We start from the raw sequence: 17,126 nt of genomic DNA on the forward strand, positions 1-17,126 counted from the left end.
CCATGAGAGAGGTGCAATGAAGGATCTCTCCAATCTGGCCTAGAGATGTGAATATTGAACAGACGACCCCCCTATATTAACTCAGATTTTCTTAATAGGGTATATGAATGGCATTTTTAAACTAGACAACCCCTTTAACTTATAATCGGTATCATCAATAATATGGTTGTTTTGTAGAATCATTATTTATCAATATGTAGTTTAAGAAATGTTAAGTTATGTTCTCTGTTTTCATCACTTCTTCAGGGCTTTATCCAGGGGCAGGGGGCAAACCTCCCAAACCAGGTGAGCATGTCAGCATCTACTGGAGGTTTGGATAGATGTAAAGGTTTTCATATGGTTAGCAGTCACTTGCACTTTCACAATTTACAAATCACAATGTATTTAGGTTATGGAACTGGAATATTACCTGGTGGTGGAGTAGCACCTGGTGGGGGACTGGTGCCTGGAGCTGGAATAGGAGGTGGATCAGTTCCTGGTGCTGGTCTGGGACCTGGAGGCATTGGAGCTGGAGGTGAGAGTTCAGGGCCTATAAATATATATATATATATATATATGTGTATATATATATATATATATATATATATATATATATATATATATATATATATATATATATATATATATATATATACTATAAACTTACCCTTTGTTCCTTTCACTTGTTTCCCTTGAAATGTTGATTCCTTCAGGTTCAATGCTGTATTTTTTTTGTTTGCTCTTTCTCAGGCCTGTACCCAGGAGCAGGTGCAGGAGGAAAACCACCAAAACCAGGTAAAATGTTCTTCTCCATTAATACAATAAATGTATAGGCAGGGGCGTAACTAGGAAAGACTGGGCCCCATAGCAAACTTTTGACTGGGGCCCCCCCCTCCCCCGGGTGTCACACAACCCCCCCCCCTCGTAGATAGTGCCTTTTTTACAAACCCCCCCTTTTGATAACGCCATACAGCCCCCCTGTAGATAACGCCATACAGCCCCTTTGTAGATATCTACAGAGGGGGCTGTATGGCGTTATCTACGGGGGGACTGTATGGCGTTATCTACAGGGGGGTGTCTGGCGTTCCCTACAGGGGGGGACTGTATGGCGTTCCCTACAGGGGGGACTGTATTGCGTTCCCTACAGGGGGGGACTGTATGGCGTTCCCTACAGGGGGGGCTGTATTGCGTTCCCTACAGGGGGGACTGTATGGCGTTCCCTACAGGGGGGACTGTATGGCGTTCCCTACAGGGGGTGTGTCTGGCATTCCCTAAACGGGGGGGACTGTAACGCCATACAGCCCCCCCCTGTAGGGAACGCCATACAGCCCCTCCCTGTAGGAAACGCCATACAGCATCCCCCCTGTAGGGAACGCCATACAGCGTCCCCCCCTGTAGGGAACGCCATACAGCGTCCCCCCCCTGTAGGGAACGCCATACAGCGTCGTCCCCCTGTAGGGAACGCCATACAGCGTCGTCCCCCCTGTAGGGAACGCCATACAGCGTCGTCCCCCCTGTAGGGAACGCCATACAGCCCCCCCCCTGTAGGGAACGCCATACAGCCCCCCCTGTAGGGAACGCCATACAGCCCCCCCTGTAGAAAACGCCATACAGCGTTCCCCCTCCCCAAAAAATGCGACCTACAGTGTGTCCTAATAAAAGACATGTATCCCCTATCCACAGGACAGGGGATACATGTGTGATCGCCGGCATTGATAAGGAGAACGGGGGACTGAAAGTTCCCCGAAGTTCTCCATGACTAACCTCTGACTTCCGGGGTCTGTGTCGGCAGCTCACTAAAAATGAAAGGAGCGCTGGTCACGCATGCGCACAAGCGGGACCGGCGCTCCATTCATTTCTCCGGAGCTGCCGACACAGACCCCGGAAGTCCGAGGTTTGTGAGGGAGAACTTCAGGGGACTTTCAGTCCCCCGTTCTCCCTATCAATGCCAGCGATCACACATGTATCCCCTGTCCTGTGGTTAGGGGATACATGTCTTGTTTAATGGCAGAGCGGGGAGATACCTCCCAGCTCTGCCGTACTGTTCAGTGGCGTCCCGCTGTAGCCGCCATAGCGGCTGCTAGCGGAACCTCCGGCCATGGTGGGGACCCGTGCCGGCGGGCGACACGGGCCCCCTCATACCACGGGCCCCGTAGCAGCCGCTACTGCTGCTACGGTGGTAGATACGCCACTGTGTATAGGCTTTTTTAATCCATACTTTTTGGTCAAATAAATTTGCTGCACTGCATAGCTTGTTGTTTCTACATTAGGAAATAGTCTAGTGCTTATAAGAATTTTTTCTTTATAATGTTTTATTATTATTTTTTTCTCTAAGGTTATGGAGCTGGCGCCGGACTTGGAACTGGTGCTGGTGGTCTAGGCACTGGAGCTGGAGGTTTGTATAATGTCTTACATAAATAACAAAATGACTTATCAGCGGAAGGTTATAACATACCAAAATATGCTAGCATAGAGTATGGGACAATCATATTGCAGTATTTCTAAGGGGTACTTATTACCAGGACAGGAACCTTTAGCCCTCTTGCACACGACCGCGTGCCACTGGGCTGTTTTTCATGGCATCCGAGTGGCACCAGATAGTTTTCAAAAAACCCATTCACTTCAGTGGGTGAATCGGGTCAGTGAAAACAGGCCCAACTCTCCGATCCGTGGTGCACTGCATAGATTGTTGTTTCTACATTAGGAAATAGTCTAGTGCTTATAAGAATTTTTTCTTTATAATGATGTTTTCATTTTTTTTTCTCTAAGGTTATGGAGCTGGTGCTGGACTTGGAACTGGTGCTGGTGGTCTAGGCACTGGAGCTGGAGGTTTGTATAATGTCTTACATAAATAACAAAATGACTTATCAGTGGAAGGGTATAACATACCAAAATATTCCAGCATAGCGTATGGGACAATCATATTGCAGTATTTCTAAGGTGTAATTATTACCAGGACAGGAACCTTTAGCCCTCTTGCACACGACCGAGTGCCACTGGGCCGTTTTTCCCAGCATCCCGCTGGCACCCAATAGTTTTCACGAACCCATTCACTTCAGTGGGTGAATCGGGTCAGTGAAAACAGGCCCAACTCTCCGATCCGTGGTGGGATAGAACGTGTCCTATCATTCCACGTATCACAGACAGGACTCGGGCGGCACACATGGTTGTGTGCAAGAGCCCTTATACTAGGGAATTTTACAGATGCCTTATATACCAGTGGACTAAAGAGTACAATTGTGTCCACTGTAGTACCCTTCAACTGTTCAGCAGAGCAGAAAGTGGTCATGTAACAAACATCCCTGAAGCTCCAAGTCCTCCTTTTCGTAAAGATTCACTGAAGCATGGCACACTTGGATCACTTGTTGGTAATTTGGGGTTTCTTTAGTGGATATAAGTCAACTCATTAGCACAGCTTTGATAGGGCATTGTACAACTGTTTTCATTTGAGGCACTGGTAAGACGTGTACAACATCTACTTCTTCCATACTTTATTTACTTTGAACGGACTAAAGTAAATTTAAATTATCCCTATTAATGGATCTCAGACCCCAAAAGTTATTGCTTCAGTGGTATAACTTACAGTGAATCAGTGAAATAAAAAAATTGTCATTTTAGGTCCCCAAAAATAATGGACATGAATAATTGAGATGTAATGTTCTTACAATGAATGTATAGTAATAAAAAAAAAAAACATAGTTTGAACAAGAACTTGTCAGAGGTGCATAAACATGCAGCAACAAGTCTTTAAAGTTCTCTAAAAACAGCCTCCCCCTCCCCCTGCGATCAGCTGATTGCCTGTGGTTGCAGGACCATGACAATCAAAAAAAATGTAGTATTACATGCCACATTACATTAAATGAAAGGCTAACCACATAAGAGATGGATGGGCATGGGTTGTCAGTCTTACTTAGCAGCTCTTTGCACTGCCCCCCCCCCCCCACCTCCTATTGTACCCAAATGACAAAATAGGGCATATGGACAGGGGTTGTTTTAAAGTGATACACCCTATAAAACTAATTGTTCAGCACTGTTGTTACAAAACCAATTCAACCATAGAACAACTTCCAGACCTATATACTTTATGTAGTATTACACAATGAAAATGAAAGATGCCAACAGCTAAACTTTGATACATTAGTCACAGTAAATAGTAATGTGCTGACTGTTTTGATGTGGGAAATGTACTAATATCATTTTACGTCTAACTGGAAAAAAAAATGAAAAAAAGTATTAAAAAATATCTTGGAAAACCAGGACTAGACCATGATGTCACTTTTGACCTGAGGTTAGCTGACATCTCTTTATAAAATAAATGAAATATAGCTGGCTGTTTGCAGATCTCTTGTTCCCCTGAGCTACATCAATAAAAACTATGGAAACATCCTAAGCTGGTAATCATTTTAAAGGAGAAAATTATTTTCATTCTAAAATGAGAATCCAAAATTACGATGAGTCACCAAACATGCAGCTGTAATGTCACCAAGTAACGGCTGTTTACTGGATGCATGTGGCTCTGTTTTCCCTGAGATGTTCAACTAAGTCCAAGGGATACTGAGTAGATACATATATTATATTTACTTAATTGTTTAATTGCACGCTAATTTGGGAAATTTTTGTAAATCTTTGTAAACCATCCAGTCCATGGGGACTGCATTTTACAGCTGGAATTTTTTTTCCAAAATGCTAGTAAAATTAGGACCCTATATGTGTGTACATCTTGTCACAGTGTGTACAGTTTGTCAAAGGGCTTCTGTCACAGAACAAACCCCAAGATGCCTGAACTTAAGCTAGTGGTTACATTTGCATCCTCTATTAGTGCTGATCAAGGAGACAGATTGGTGTACCTTCAGCCCACCAAAGGGAATAATTCTCCCTATACCTATACAGAACATGTGTATGTCCCATTTTAGGAGGTACTGGTGTGTGCCACCTTTCACTGAACGCTCTTGGTCGGTCAATAGCGTCTACAAGTGTTAGAATCAAGCCTATGGGCAGGAAAGCATCTTCATTTTAAATATAAAACATGCTGTATTTTTGCGCCCCCATCGGTTCGTCTGGGCGATTTATTGGGTATAATTTACAAGCGGCCTGTCTCCTTTAAGTGGCCCTTCTCAGTAAATATTGAAGAATATCTCAGGTGTGGAGGCACAAAGAATGATATATTAAGACTCTGCATTAGCTACTGTATGGCTTGCGCATGTGTGTGTCAAATAACTTAAAGGGGTATCTTAAAGGGCTATTCAGGTTTCTGTAAATAAAATGTATTTATTGTATAATGAAAAGTTAGAAGCAGAACTGTGAATGCAGCTCTGGACTATAATACAGGCTACAATTTAGGACCAGTACAAGATAAGAAATGAAATCTATTTACAAAGTCACTCAACATTCAATGTATATTAAACAGTCAACAATAAATTGATAATCAAGATGGACATATACTTTAAGGGTTCTAAAATGAATATTTTGGCTACACAACAAAGTTGTAAATCTGTAACTCATTGTTCAATTGTATTTATTATATCAGGTTATCCTGGAGCTGGAGTTGGTGCTGGAGGCAAACCACCTAAACCAGGTAATAAGAAGTGAAGTAAAGCAGTATCATTATTTCAGCAGTAGAAATCTTCAGGCCTTGAATATTGAATAGGAAAGACCATACTAGAATATTGCTTTAGCAGGGAGAATCAGCAGGAAGGCGGTAAGATGTCAGGCAATGGTCAGTCAATACATTGGTGTGGCTATTGGTTGAGGCAAATGTTTTTTTATGACAAAGTTGACATACTTTTCGTGCTATATAGTCAGGCTATTCTACCTACAGTAGGACATAAACTTCAGCAGGAAAGGGATATATAGGATCAATGATAAATAATCCCAGCAATAATTTTATAATATCATGTGGGTTTGCCATTCTTTGTAGGTTATGGACCTGGAGCTGGATCATTAACCGGAGGAGGCTATGGACCTGGCGGTGGTTATGGGCCTGGTGCTGGAGTTGGACCTGGTGCTGGCCTTGTGCCCGGTGGCATAGGAGGCGGAGGTGAACACAGCCTGCAAATGCCTTTTAGATGGGTTCTTTACCCACAGATGGGTTTTTACAGACGACTTTTATGCCATATAAATCAGACATGACCTCAGCCAAAGTTTAAAACAAGCTAGTACCCATTTCTATTTTTAGAAGACACAATGCAACATATGCGTAGTCACCTCTCTATTGGAATCAGTAAGAGTTATAAAAACTTACCAGAGTTTCAAAATTGTTGATAGTGATCTGCAGTAAAAACTACCATCCTGCTTTCCTGCACACTGACTGTCAGATTTGTCTTTACACAGGGATAGGATGGTATATTGTAAGTGTTGGGACATTGGGAATCATGTAGCTATAACAATGGAGAACATGAGGAGAATTTAGAGATATATTAGTTTAATGTAGTTTACTATTCTCTTAAAGTTGCCTCATTTATGGACCTTTAACTCCAATTTCTTCAGAAAAGTCTCCAAACATTAAGCGGTTGAGAACTTTTGCAATCCGACATTATTAGTATGGATCCCACCAGTCAATGCTCATGAAGAATTCCAAATTACCCCAAGACTAATAAATAGAGTGGCCATATTAAGTAAGACTGCCCTAAGGGGGCACTTGAAAGGGGATAGCCTTAACTACTCTACCCCCTTTCGAGGTCCTAGATTCTAGTTCTACTACATCTGTTTCAAGTAAACTGCCTGTGGCTTCTTCATACTTCAGTTTGTAAATGATCCTGAGAATTTATTAGTACTGTCAGACACACATGTCTGGCCAAACACTTGTAAATGCCGTTCAATTTGGAGTTGGATGGAGTTAAGCTTCACATGTTTACATGATAAAATGGATATAAATTATAAATCCATTTGGTATTTGAAAGTATAAAAAATAGGTCAAGTGCTTACATTAACTGGCAGATATTTGCAGTAGAGTGAGTAGACATGAGTAAGCTAGCCAGTGTTACACTATAGTCCATGAGAAGAGCTTACTACAGAGCAGTGGGGCTATAGACATATGGATCATTCCATAGGATTGGATCCATTAAAATGTGACATAAAGATTAAAATAATAAAAAATGTGAAAAGTTTTGCTTCAAAAGGGACAAATGATGCTACATTGAGAAATAGCTGGGAAAATGGCATGTATTGTTATTGCCGGTCTCAGTGGAGTTTTATTGATACAAAACAGATTGCAGACAGCTGGAGGAAAACAAGTGAATTTCAGACAGTATAGAAAATGCTCGAATACCAAGAATAGCAATAAATATGTGCCGTAAGTGAAAACTACTGACAGCAGCTGTATCATGAGGAGGTTATTTTATAGCATGAATTATGAGCAGCCCTTCAAGGAATGTTTCAGCAAGGGACACAAGGTCAATTAATGTCTCATTTTTGGCAGGCCAATACCCTGGAGCAGGAGGCAAACCACCCAAGCCAGGTAAGCATGGGCAACATATGTGCTCTAATGTAGGTCTAAAGCAGGGGTCTCAAACTCGGCCGGGTAAGTGGGCCAGATATTAAAAAATTGGAAGTTGACGGGCCGCATTACTTTCAAATTTGATACAATACAAAATTATTGTTAATGAATTTGTTATTTGATCTATAGGGTGGGCCATTTATATGGATACACCTAAATAAAATGGGAATGGTTGGTGATATTAACTTCCTCTTTGTGGCACATTAGTATATGGGAGGGGGGAAACTTTTCAAGCTGAGTGTTGACCATGGTGGCCATTTTGAAGTCGGCCATTTTGTATCCAACTTTAGTTTTTTCAATGGGAAGAGGGTCATGTGACACATCAAACTTATCGAGAATTTCACAAGAAAAACAATGGTGTGCTTGGTTTTAACGTTACTTTATTCTTTCATGAGTTATTTACAAGTTTCTGACCACTTATAAAATGTGTTCAAAGTGCTGCCCATTGTGTTGGATTGTCAATGCAACCCTCTTCTCCCACTCTTCACACACTGATAGCAACACAGCAGAAGAAATGCTAGCACAGGCTTCCAGTATCCGTAGTTTCAGTTGCTGCACATCTCGTATCTTCACAGCATAGACAATTGCCTTCAGATGACCCCAAAGATAAAAGTCTAAGGGGGTCAGATCGGGAGACCTAGGGGGCCATTCAACTGGCCCACGACGACCAATCCACTTTCCAGGAAACTGTTCATCTAGGAATGCTCGGACCTGACACCCATAATGTCACCCATAATTTGTAAATAACTCATGAAAGAATAAAGTAACGTTAAAACCAAGCACACCATTGTTTTTCTTGTGAAATTCTCGATAAGTTTGATGTGTCACATGACGCTCTTCCCATTGAAAAAACTAAAGTTGGATACAAAATGGCCGACTTCAAAATGGCCGCCATGGTCAACACCCAGCTTGAAAAGTTTCCCCCCTCCCATATACTAATGTGCCACAAACAGGAAGTTAATATCACCAACCATTCCCATTTTATTTAGGTGTATCCATATAAATGGCCCACCCTGTACTATAACAGTATATTACTATAATAATAATAATACTAGATTACTATAATAATACCGCTAGGTTTAAAATTTGAGAGAATTCTCCACGTGCTTATTTCAACAATCCAGTTTTCCAGTTTAAGTGTTGCTAAATACAGTTTGGCCGCTTAGTTGGCAGTGTTTGGCAGACACACATGTCAAGATTGGGCAGCCCCTTTTTAGATAGTGCCACAGAGCCCTCTGTAGATAATGCCACAGTAAACTCTGTAGATGCTGCCACAGTGCCCTCCGTAGATGCTGCCCCAGTGCCCTCCGCAGATGCTGCCACAGTGCCCTCCGCAGATGCTGCCACAGTGCCCTCCACAGATGCTGCCACAGTGCCCTCTACAGATAATGCCACACACATCCCAAGTAGATAGCTTCATTGGGGCTCCCTCTAGGAGTGGAATCCCCAGCCAGAGCGTTGTCGACGCTTTGGCTAGGGATTCCTCTACTTTTGGAGCCCCTGACATCATTGTCCATACACAGTGACGTCAGGGGATCCTCCTGGACCGGAATGTGATATCAGGGGCAACCCCAGAGCTGGAGTCCCGGAGCAGAGCACTAGTATAGGCTCTGCGCCGGAACTCTGGGGAAGCCATTAACATCAGTGTCCATATATGGACAGTGATGTCAGGGGCTTTCCCAGAGCTGGAGTCCCGGAGCAGAGCCGCTTCTAGCACTCTGACTGGGATTCCAGCTCTGCTCCTGACATCACTGTCCATATATTGACATGGATGTCAGGGGCAACCCCAGAGCTGGAGTCCCAGGCAGAGCGCTAGTAGGCTCTTCCTGGGACTCCAGCTGTGCTCATGACATCACTGGGACTCCTGCTCTGGGGAAGCCCCGGACATCACTGTCGATGTAAGGACAGCGATGTCAGAGGCTTCCCCAGAGTCCCAGAGCAGAGCTTATACTAGCGCTCTGCCTGGGACTCCAGCTCTGGGGAAGCCCCAGACATCGCTGTCCATATGTGGACAGCGATGTCAGAAGATTCCACAGAGTCCCGGAGCAGAGCTGATACTAGCACTCTGCGCGGGACTCTGTTCTGGGGAAAACCCTGAAAACACTGTCCATATATGGACAGCGATGTCAGGGAATTCCACGGGGTCCGGGAGCCGAGCCTATATAGCGCTCTGCCCGGGACTCCGCTCTGGGTAAGAGCCTGACACACTGTCCATAAATGGACAGCGATGTCAGGGAATTCCACAGGGTCCCGGAGCAGAGCCTATACTAGCGTTCTGCCCGGGACTCCGCTCTGGGGAAGACCCTGACACTCTCCATATATGGACAGCGATGTCAGGGAATTCCACAGAGTCCCGGAGCAGAGTTTGTACTAGCAGTTCTGTGTCCCGCGGGCCGCAGATGACAGCCCCAGGGGCCGCATGCGTCCCCTGGTCTAAAGCATAATGAAGAGTGGATTTATTGTCATTTAAAGAAAATTATTAACTAATTTTCTTTTTTTTCTTCCAAGGCTATGGTGGTGGCCTTGTATCTGGAGGAACAGGTGGAGTTGGTGCCGGTGCTGGCTATGGTCCTGGTGCTGGCTATGGTCCTGGTGCTGGCTATGGTGCTGGTTATGGTCCTGGTGCTGGCTATGGACCTGGTGCTGGAGCTGGATTTGGTCCTGGAGGCATAGGAGCTGGAGGTGAGAGTTAATAACATTCATGAAGATATAGTGCAAAAAGCAAGAACAAAAGGAATTATATTGCAGCTTTCTGCAAACTCCTCACTAGAACCAGGAAATGCAAGGAGGAAAGATGTGATGATAAAATAAAAAATAATATGTCTCATTAACGCTGCTAAACAAAGGAGAAATAACATCTTCCTCTATTGCCAGGTCAATACCCGGGAGCTGGAGGCAAACCCCCTAAGCCAGGTGAGGATGCAAAACCATAATATCTGAAAATACTTTCTGTAACAATCTGGCTTTACATATGGGTGGTCGTTTTGACAAGGTCTGTCAACAATGGCCACATTTGGAGTAAATCAATGGAAGTTATTTATTGTATCCAAAATAAAACCATGCAAGCAGATTCATAGGTTACTAGCATATCTGACCATTTCAATAGGAGCAGTGTCATTATCATGGGTCATTATTGTAAATGACAAAAGTGTAATATTGCTATGAGTTTACCTATTTTGAATAAAACATCATTATAAAAATAATAAAAATTATTCCCTTTTCAGGTTATGGTACTGGAGGCATTTTAGGACAAGGTGGAATAGGAGGAGCAGGCGCTGGAGGTACGATTTTAGCTATTTTCTGATGTAAAATTCCCCTTTTTTACTTTTTATTGTGTTATCTTAATAAAACAATAAATAGTCTAAAGTTTAGGACAATTAACAATCATTGTAAATATACGTAGTCATATATCATGTAAAAAATATTTAGGAACTTCTCTTAGCTATTTGAAAAATATCATTAAAAATCTCATTGAAAATACCTAATCATTTCAAATCTACCGACTACAGAAATGAACAAATGAACCAGGCGAACTTAAGTTTTCAAAGTGACCCCTGAAGTGATGTGTATTAGACCGTATATGATAATAATCACCCAAATAATATATGTCAAATGGTTTTAATCTATAAGCATTTGTCATTTCATTCCACATGCCAATTAAAGCATAGGGGGATTTCAATGCCATAGATACTTGTGCCAAGTGCCACTTCAATTAAAATGAATTAAGACTTAATTATGAAGTAATTGTTCGATTCAATACAATAAACTGTAGCAACATGCTAGAAAAGCCCTTGACAGGCTAAAATTCATATCACAACCACGGAGAAGCTCCACATAGACACATAGCATCCCGTAACAGAGTATCGCAAAATCATGTTTTTTTTTCAAAGCTGGCCATCTCGCACCACAGATAGATAGATCGATCGATCGATCGATAGATAGATAGGTTTGATGCAGATAACAGTGGATAACAAACATCCTACCATACCCATACCCTAATACAGAGTACATAGTTCTTAAGCGAAGCAGCAATTCAATATTATTGGAGTGGCTGAACAAATAAATTGAGCACAGAGCATTTGGTCCTTAAAGAAAATGTGTCATCAAAAAATGACCTATGGTTTAAATCAAGATTTTATGTTAAATATATTTTTTAAGGATTTTTGTAGAGGTTTTTTTTTATTCTCCATGTCACGATCTATATTAAAATACAACAAACTGAAGTCTTGCAATTTTGGCTCTGGTCATTGAACCTTACAGTAGGCTAACATTGTTCTCCATTGCCAGGTCAATACCCTGGAGCTGGAGGCAGACCATCTCAGCCAGGTGAGTAGGCAAAAACACAATATCTAAAAAGACTTTCTGCCACCAGTATTAGTGTCTAATTTGGCTTTACATTCGGGTGGTCGTAATGACAAGGTTTATTTTGCGATGGCCACATTTGGAATAAATCGATGGAGGTTATTTATTGTTTCGAAAAGAAAACCACGTGAGCAGATTGATACGTTACTGGCATATATGACCGTTTGAATTCTAGTAGTGTCATTATCATGGGTCATTATTATTCACTGGTAAATAGAATAATGTTTGGCACTGACAAAAGTCTAATATTACTGGTAATCTACCTGTTATAGTTTACCTGTTATAGCATAATACATCACTATAAAAAATAATCTAAGTACGTTATTCCCTTTTCAGGTTATGGTACTGGAGGCATTTTAGGACAAGGTGATATTGTTCTATCTTAATAAAACAATACATAGCCTAAGATTCAGGACAATCAATCATTAAACATATACGTAGTCATATATCATGAAAAAAAATATTTAGGAACCCCTTTTAGCTACTTCAGAAATATTATTGAAAACCATATTGAAATTACCTAAGAAAGGAACAAAGGAACAAATGAACCAGTTGAACTTAAGTTTTTAAAGTGACTGCTGAAGTGATGTGTATTAGACGATATATAAAAATAAACACCCAATTAATATACGTCAAATGGGTTTAATCTATAAGCATTTCTGTCATTTCATTCCACATGCCAATGAAGACATAAGGAGATTACGATGCCATAGATACTTTCCATGAATACTTATTGAGTATTGTGCCAAGTGCCACTTAAATTGAAATGAATTAAGACCCTAGTATGAAGTGCTGATTCAAAACAATTAATACAATATTGTAACACACCAGCAAAATCCTTGACAGGCTGCAACACACATCACAACCATTGGGTGGCTACACATACACACATATAGCATCTCGTGACAGAGTATCGCAAAATCATGTTTTTCTTTAAATCTGGTCATCTCACACCACACATATCAGGATGGATATATAGTTTAATGCAGATAACAGTGGATAACAAACAATCTATCATACGCATACCCTAATAGAATAGAGAGTACAGCAGCAGCCATTCCGTGCAGCAGCAATTGGAGAGGCTGAACAAATAAATTGAGCACGGAGATCATACAGGTTTGGTCATTAAAGAGGATCTGTCACCAGTTTATTAATTCCCTATCTAACTAATCTAATAGGCACTTTGCTGCTGATAACTAGAGTGATTTATTTAAAAAATATATATTATTTGCAAAGTTATGAGTATTTTTCTAAATATGCCAATGTGGCCCTAATAGCCAAATAGGAGTTTACTCTTTTTCACTCTGCGTGGTGTAATATTTTCTGTCCAATCATCATACAGCTTCTCCCCCTTCCCTGCCCAGCAACACAGTGTGATCATATAGTATACAGCTGCCATTCCCGACTGTGTATTCAACTGGCGATATCTCCAACTAGAACTGCGATTCTGGTGTCATATGAAAGATTAGAATCTCATCTTTCATATGCCATATGATCCCCCTTCCCTACAGCCTCAGTCTCCCACATTGCGTGAAGAAGCTTCATGCGGATAGGACAGCGTCAGAGGCTGTGAGGAGACTCCACCTCAGGAGAATCGCTGGGGTTAACACCCACTTGTCTAATAATGGCTCATTTACATATTTAAAAAAGCTTATAACTTTGCAAATAATAAACATTTTGGGACACCATTTTCACTAGCATTATGAGTGTGACAGCACCTATTAGATTAGCTAGGAGATAGGACATTACTAAACTAGTGACAGAGCTTCTTTAAAGGGTATTTGTCATTAAAAAAAACAAAAACAACCTATTGTTTAAAGAGGCTCTGTCACCAGATTTTGCAACCCCTATCTGCTACTGTTCTCAAGAGATCACGCTGTGACGTCACTCACTTCCTGCCCCAGGTCCTGCATCGTGTCGGCCACATCGGCACCAGAGGCTACAGTTGATTCTGCAGCAGCATCAGCGTTTGCAGGTAAGTAGCTACATCGACTTACCTGCAAACGCCGATGCTGCTGCAGAATCAACTGTAGCCTCTGGTGCCGATGTGTCCTCGCTCGTCCGACACGATGCAGGACCTGGGGCAGGAAGTGAGTGACGTCACAGCGTGATCTCTCGCGAACACGCTGTGTGTCTGCACTGCCAGAAGCTGGGCGTTCTGAAGAGAAGTGGATGATACTTCTCGTCAGAACGCCCAGCTAGTAAAAGAAGTAAACACGCCCCGATGTAACACACATAATACACGCCCAGTTGGACTTTTACTTTAAACACGCCCAGTTGGACTTTTGCAAGCCTCATTTGCATAAATACAAAAATGGTCATAACTTGGCCAAAAATGCTCATTTTTTAAAAATAAAGACGTTACTGTAATCTACATTGCAGCGCCTATCTGCTGCTATAGCAGATAGGGGTTGCAAAATCTGGTGACAGAGCCTCTTTAAATCCAGATTTTATGTTAAACACATTTTTTTTAGAATTGTTGATTTTTTTTATTTTCAAACTGAAATCTTGCAGTTTTCAATCTGGCTACTGAACCCCACAATAGACTAACATCTTTCCCCATTGCCAGGTCAATACCCGGGAGCTGGAGGCAAACCACCTAAGCCAGGTGAGGAGGCAAAACCATAATATCTGAAAAGACTTTCTGTAATATTCTGGCTTTACATATGGGTGGTCGTATTGACAAGGTCTGTCTGCAATGGCCACTTTTGGAGAAAATCCATAGAGGTTATTTAAACCACATGAGCAGACTGTTACATTACTAGTATATCTGACCACTTGAATAGGAGCAGGGTCATTATCATGGGTCATTATCATGGGTCATTATTATTCACTGCTATATAGGATAAAGATTGGTAATGACAAATGTGTAATATTGCTATGAGTTTACCTGTTGTTAATAATACATCACTATAAAAAATAATACTATGTACGTTATTCCCTTTTCAGGTTATGGAGCTGGAGGCAGTTTAGGACAAGGTGGAATAGGCGGAGCAGGCGCTGGAGGTAGGATGTTAACTAATTACTGAATGGCAGTATTCATGTCTAATCTGGTGTAATGGCCGGAAGGAGGTGAAGGGAAAGTGAGCCCTAATCTACCCACCGCCCTGTCCCTGCCTACTTGCAACGACTCGCCCTAGGCGACGAGGTACAACTGGGCGGCGGTCCCTACGCTGTCTAAGTGCACAGGAAAACAAACAGGGAACATGCAAGGGAAGGGGCAGTAGCCACGGAACGCCACGAGGAAACGGAGCGGCGAACGGACAGTCAGGACCAGGACGAAGTGAGTACACCCAAGCGGGCAAGGAGACAGAAGCAAGCCAGGGGCAAAGCAAAGCAGGTCAAGCAGAACTGCAGCAAGGCAGAAGCACGGCAGAAGCAGGCTGGAGCAAGCAGCAGTGGGGCCAGGAATCCAAAAGAATTACAAGCACTGAGGGAGAGAACAGGGCAGGTAATAAAGGACAGGGGGCGGAGCTAACTCCGACAGACCAGGCCGCGATAGGCTCTCCCACTCCTGAGCCTGCCACCCTGGTTGGTGGGAGATGGTGTCAGTCGAACAGGTCTGGCCTCAGGTGTGGATTGATTAATCCCAGGAGTATACCTAGATGAAGTACCTGGCAGATCCCTAACAGTACTCCCCCTTTTATGAGGGGCCACCGGACCCTTACTAAGGGGACCCGGTTTAGTGGGGAAGAGAAGGTGGAACCTCCTGATCAATACCCCAGCGTGAACATCACGGGCAGGTACCCAAGTCCTCTCCTCCGGCCCGTATCCTCTCCAATGGACCAGGTACTGGAGGGAGCCCTGGAGCATCCTACTATCCATAATCTTGGCCACCTCGAATTCCACCCCCTCAGGGGTGAGAACGGGAACAGGAGGTATCCTCGAGGGGGACCAGGACGGGGAGCAGCGTTTAAGGAGGGAGGCATGGAAGACGTCATGTATGCGAAATGATGGGGGGAGCTCCAGACGGAAGGATACAGGGTTGAGGACTTCAATGATCTTATAAGGTCCAATAAATCGGGGAGCAAACTTCCTGGACGGGACCTTAAGGCGCAAGTTCCTGGACGACAACCAGACCAAATCCCCGACGACAAACCGGGGGTTAGCAGAACGTCTACTATCCGCCTGAATCTTTTGTGCGCTCTGGGACGCCTCTAGGTTCTTCTGAACCTGGGCCCAGACAGTGCACAGTTCCCGATGAACATCCTCTACCTCAGGATTATTGGAACAACCAGGGGAGACGGAGGAGAATCTTGGGTTAAACCCGAAATTACAGAAAAACGGGGAGACCCCTGACGAGTTACTGACCCGGTTATTCAAGGAAAATTCAGCAAGGGGAAGGAATGAGACCCAATCGAATTGACAGTCAGAGATGAAACACCTTAAATATTGTTCCAGGGATTGGTTGGTCCTTTCCGTTTGGCCATTAGTTTCGGGATGGAAGGCGGAGGAGAAGGACAGATCAATCTCCAACTTTTTACAAAAAGCTCTCCAAAATAAGGAAACAAATTGTACCCCTCTGTCAGAAACGATATTGACTGGGGCCCCATGGAGACGCAGGATGTGTTTCACAAACAAAGAAGCTAACGTCTTGGCGTTAGGTAGCTTCTTAAGGGGCACAAAGTGGCACATCTTGCTGAAGCGGTCGACTACCACCCATACCACCGACTTGCCCTGAGATGGAGGCAAATCGGTGATAAAATCCATGGAGATATGGGTCCAAGGTCTCTGGGGAATTGGCAAGGAACGTAGTAGGCCCGCAGGTCGGGACCTAGGGGTTTTGGACCTAGCGCAAACCTCACAAGCGGCGACGTAAGCCCTAACGTCTTTAGGCAACCCAGGCCACCAATAGTTTCTGGTAATGAGGTGTTTGGTGCCCAAGATGCCAGGATGACCAGATAGAGCGGAGTCATGGTTTTCCCTGAGTACCCTCAGCCGGTATTGCAGGGGAACAAACAGTTTGTCCCCAGGGACGTTCCCGGGAGCTGCACCCTGATCAGCCGCGATATCAGAAGCTAAATCAGAATCCGTGGCAGAGACGATTATACCAGGGGGTAAAATACAAGCAGGATCCTTCTCAGAAGGAGGATTGGCCATGAAACTACGTGACAGAGCATCAGCCTTAATATTCTTGGACCCAGCCCTATAGGTAACCAAGAAATTAAATCTGGTAAAGAATAGTGCCCACCGAGCTTGTCTAGGATTAAGCCTCCGGGCCGATTCTAGGAAAACCAGATTCTTGTGATCCGTAAGGACCGTTACCTGGTGTCTGGCCCCCTCCAGGAAG

At 43.3% G+C, this 17,126-nt stretch overlaps 1 protein-coding gene across 6 annotated transcripts in view; it reads left to right on the forward strand.

The window, feature by feature from the left end:
- Positions 1–17,126, forward strand: part of ELN (elastin) — a 90,643-nt gene that overhangs the window by 60,654 nt on the left and 12,863 nt on the right. For 3 of the 6 annotated variants that reach the window (XM_075854109.1, XM_075854113.1, XM_075854111.1), the window contains 15 exons: positions 247–285; positions 389–514; positions 730–774; positions 2,315–2,374; positions 2,749–2,808; positions 5,507–5,554; positions 5,897–6,016; positions 7,397–7,435; positions 9,983–10,156; positions 10,349–10,387; positions 10,699–10,755; positions 11,762–11,800; positions 12,173–12,202; positions 14,406–14,444; positions 14,786–14,842. In XM_075854109.1, the coding sequence (XP_075710224.1) occupies positions 247–285; positions 389–514; positions 730–774; positions 2,315–2,374; positions 2,749–2,808; positions 5,507–5,554; positions 5,897–6,016; positions 7,397–7,435; positions 9,983–10,156; positions 10,349–10,387; positions 10,699–10,755; positions 11,762–11,800; positions 12,173–12,202; positions 14,406–14,444; positions 14,786–14,842 (972 nt within the window). The remainder of the gene's footprint in view (positions 1–246; positions 286–388; positions 515–729; positions 775–2,314; positions 2,375–2,748; positions 2,809–5,506; positions 5,555–5,896; positions 6,017–7,396; positions 7,436–9,982; positions 10,157–10,348; positions 10,388–10,698; positions 10,756–11,761; positions 11,801–12,172; positions 12,203–14,405; positions 14,445–14,785; positions 14,843–17,126) is intronic. The other 3 variants (XM_075854110.1, XM_075854112.1, XM_075854114.1) reach the window with 3 other exon arrangements.

Source organism: Rhinoderma darwinii, chromosome 2, assembly GCF_050947455.1.
Source record: "Rhinoderma darwinii isolate aRhiDar2 chromosome 2, aRhiDar2.hap1, whole genome shotgun sequence".
Classification (NCBI taxonomy): domain Eukaryota; kingdom Metazoa; phylum Chordata; class Amphibia; order Anura; family Rhinodermatidae; genus Rhinoderma; species Rhinoderma darwinii.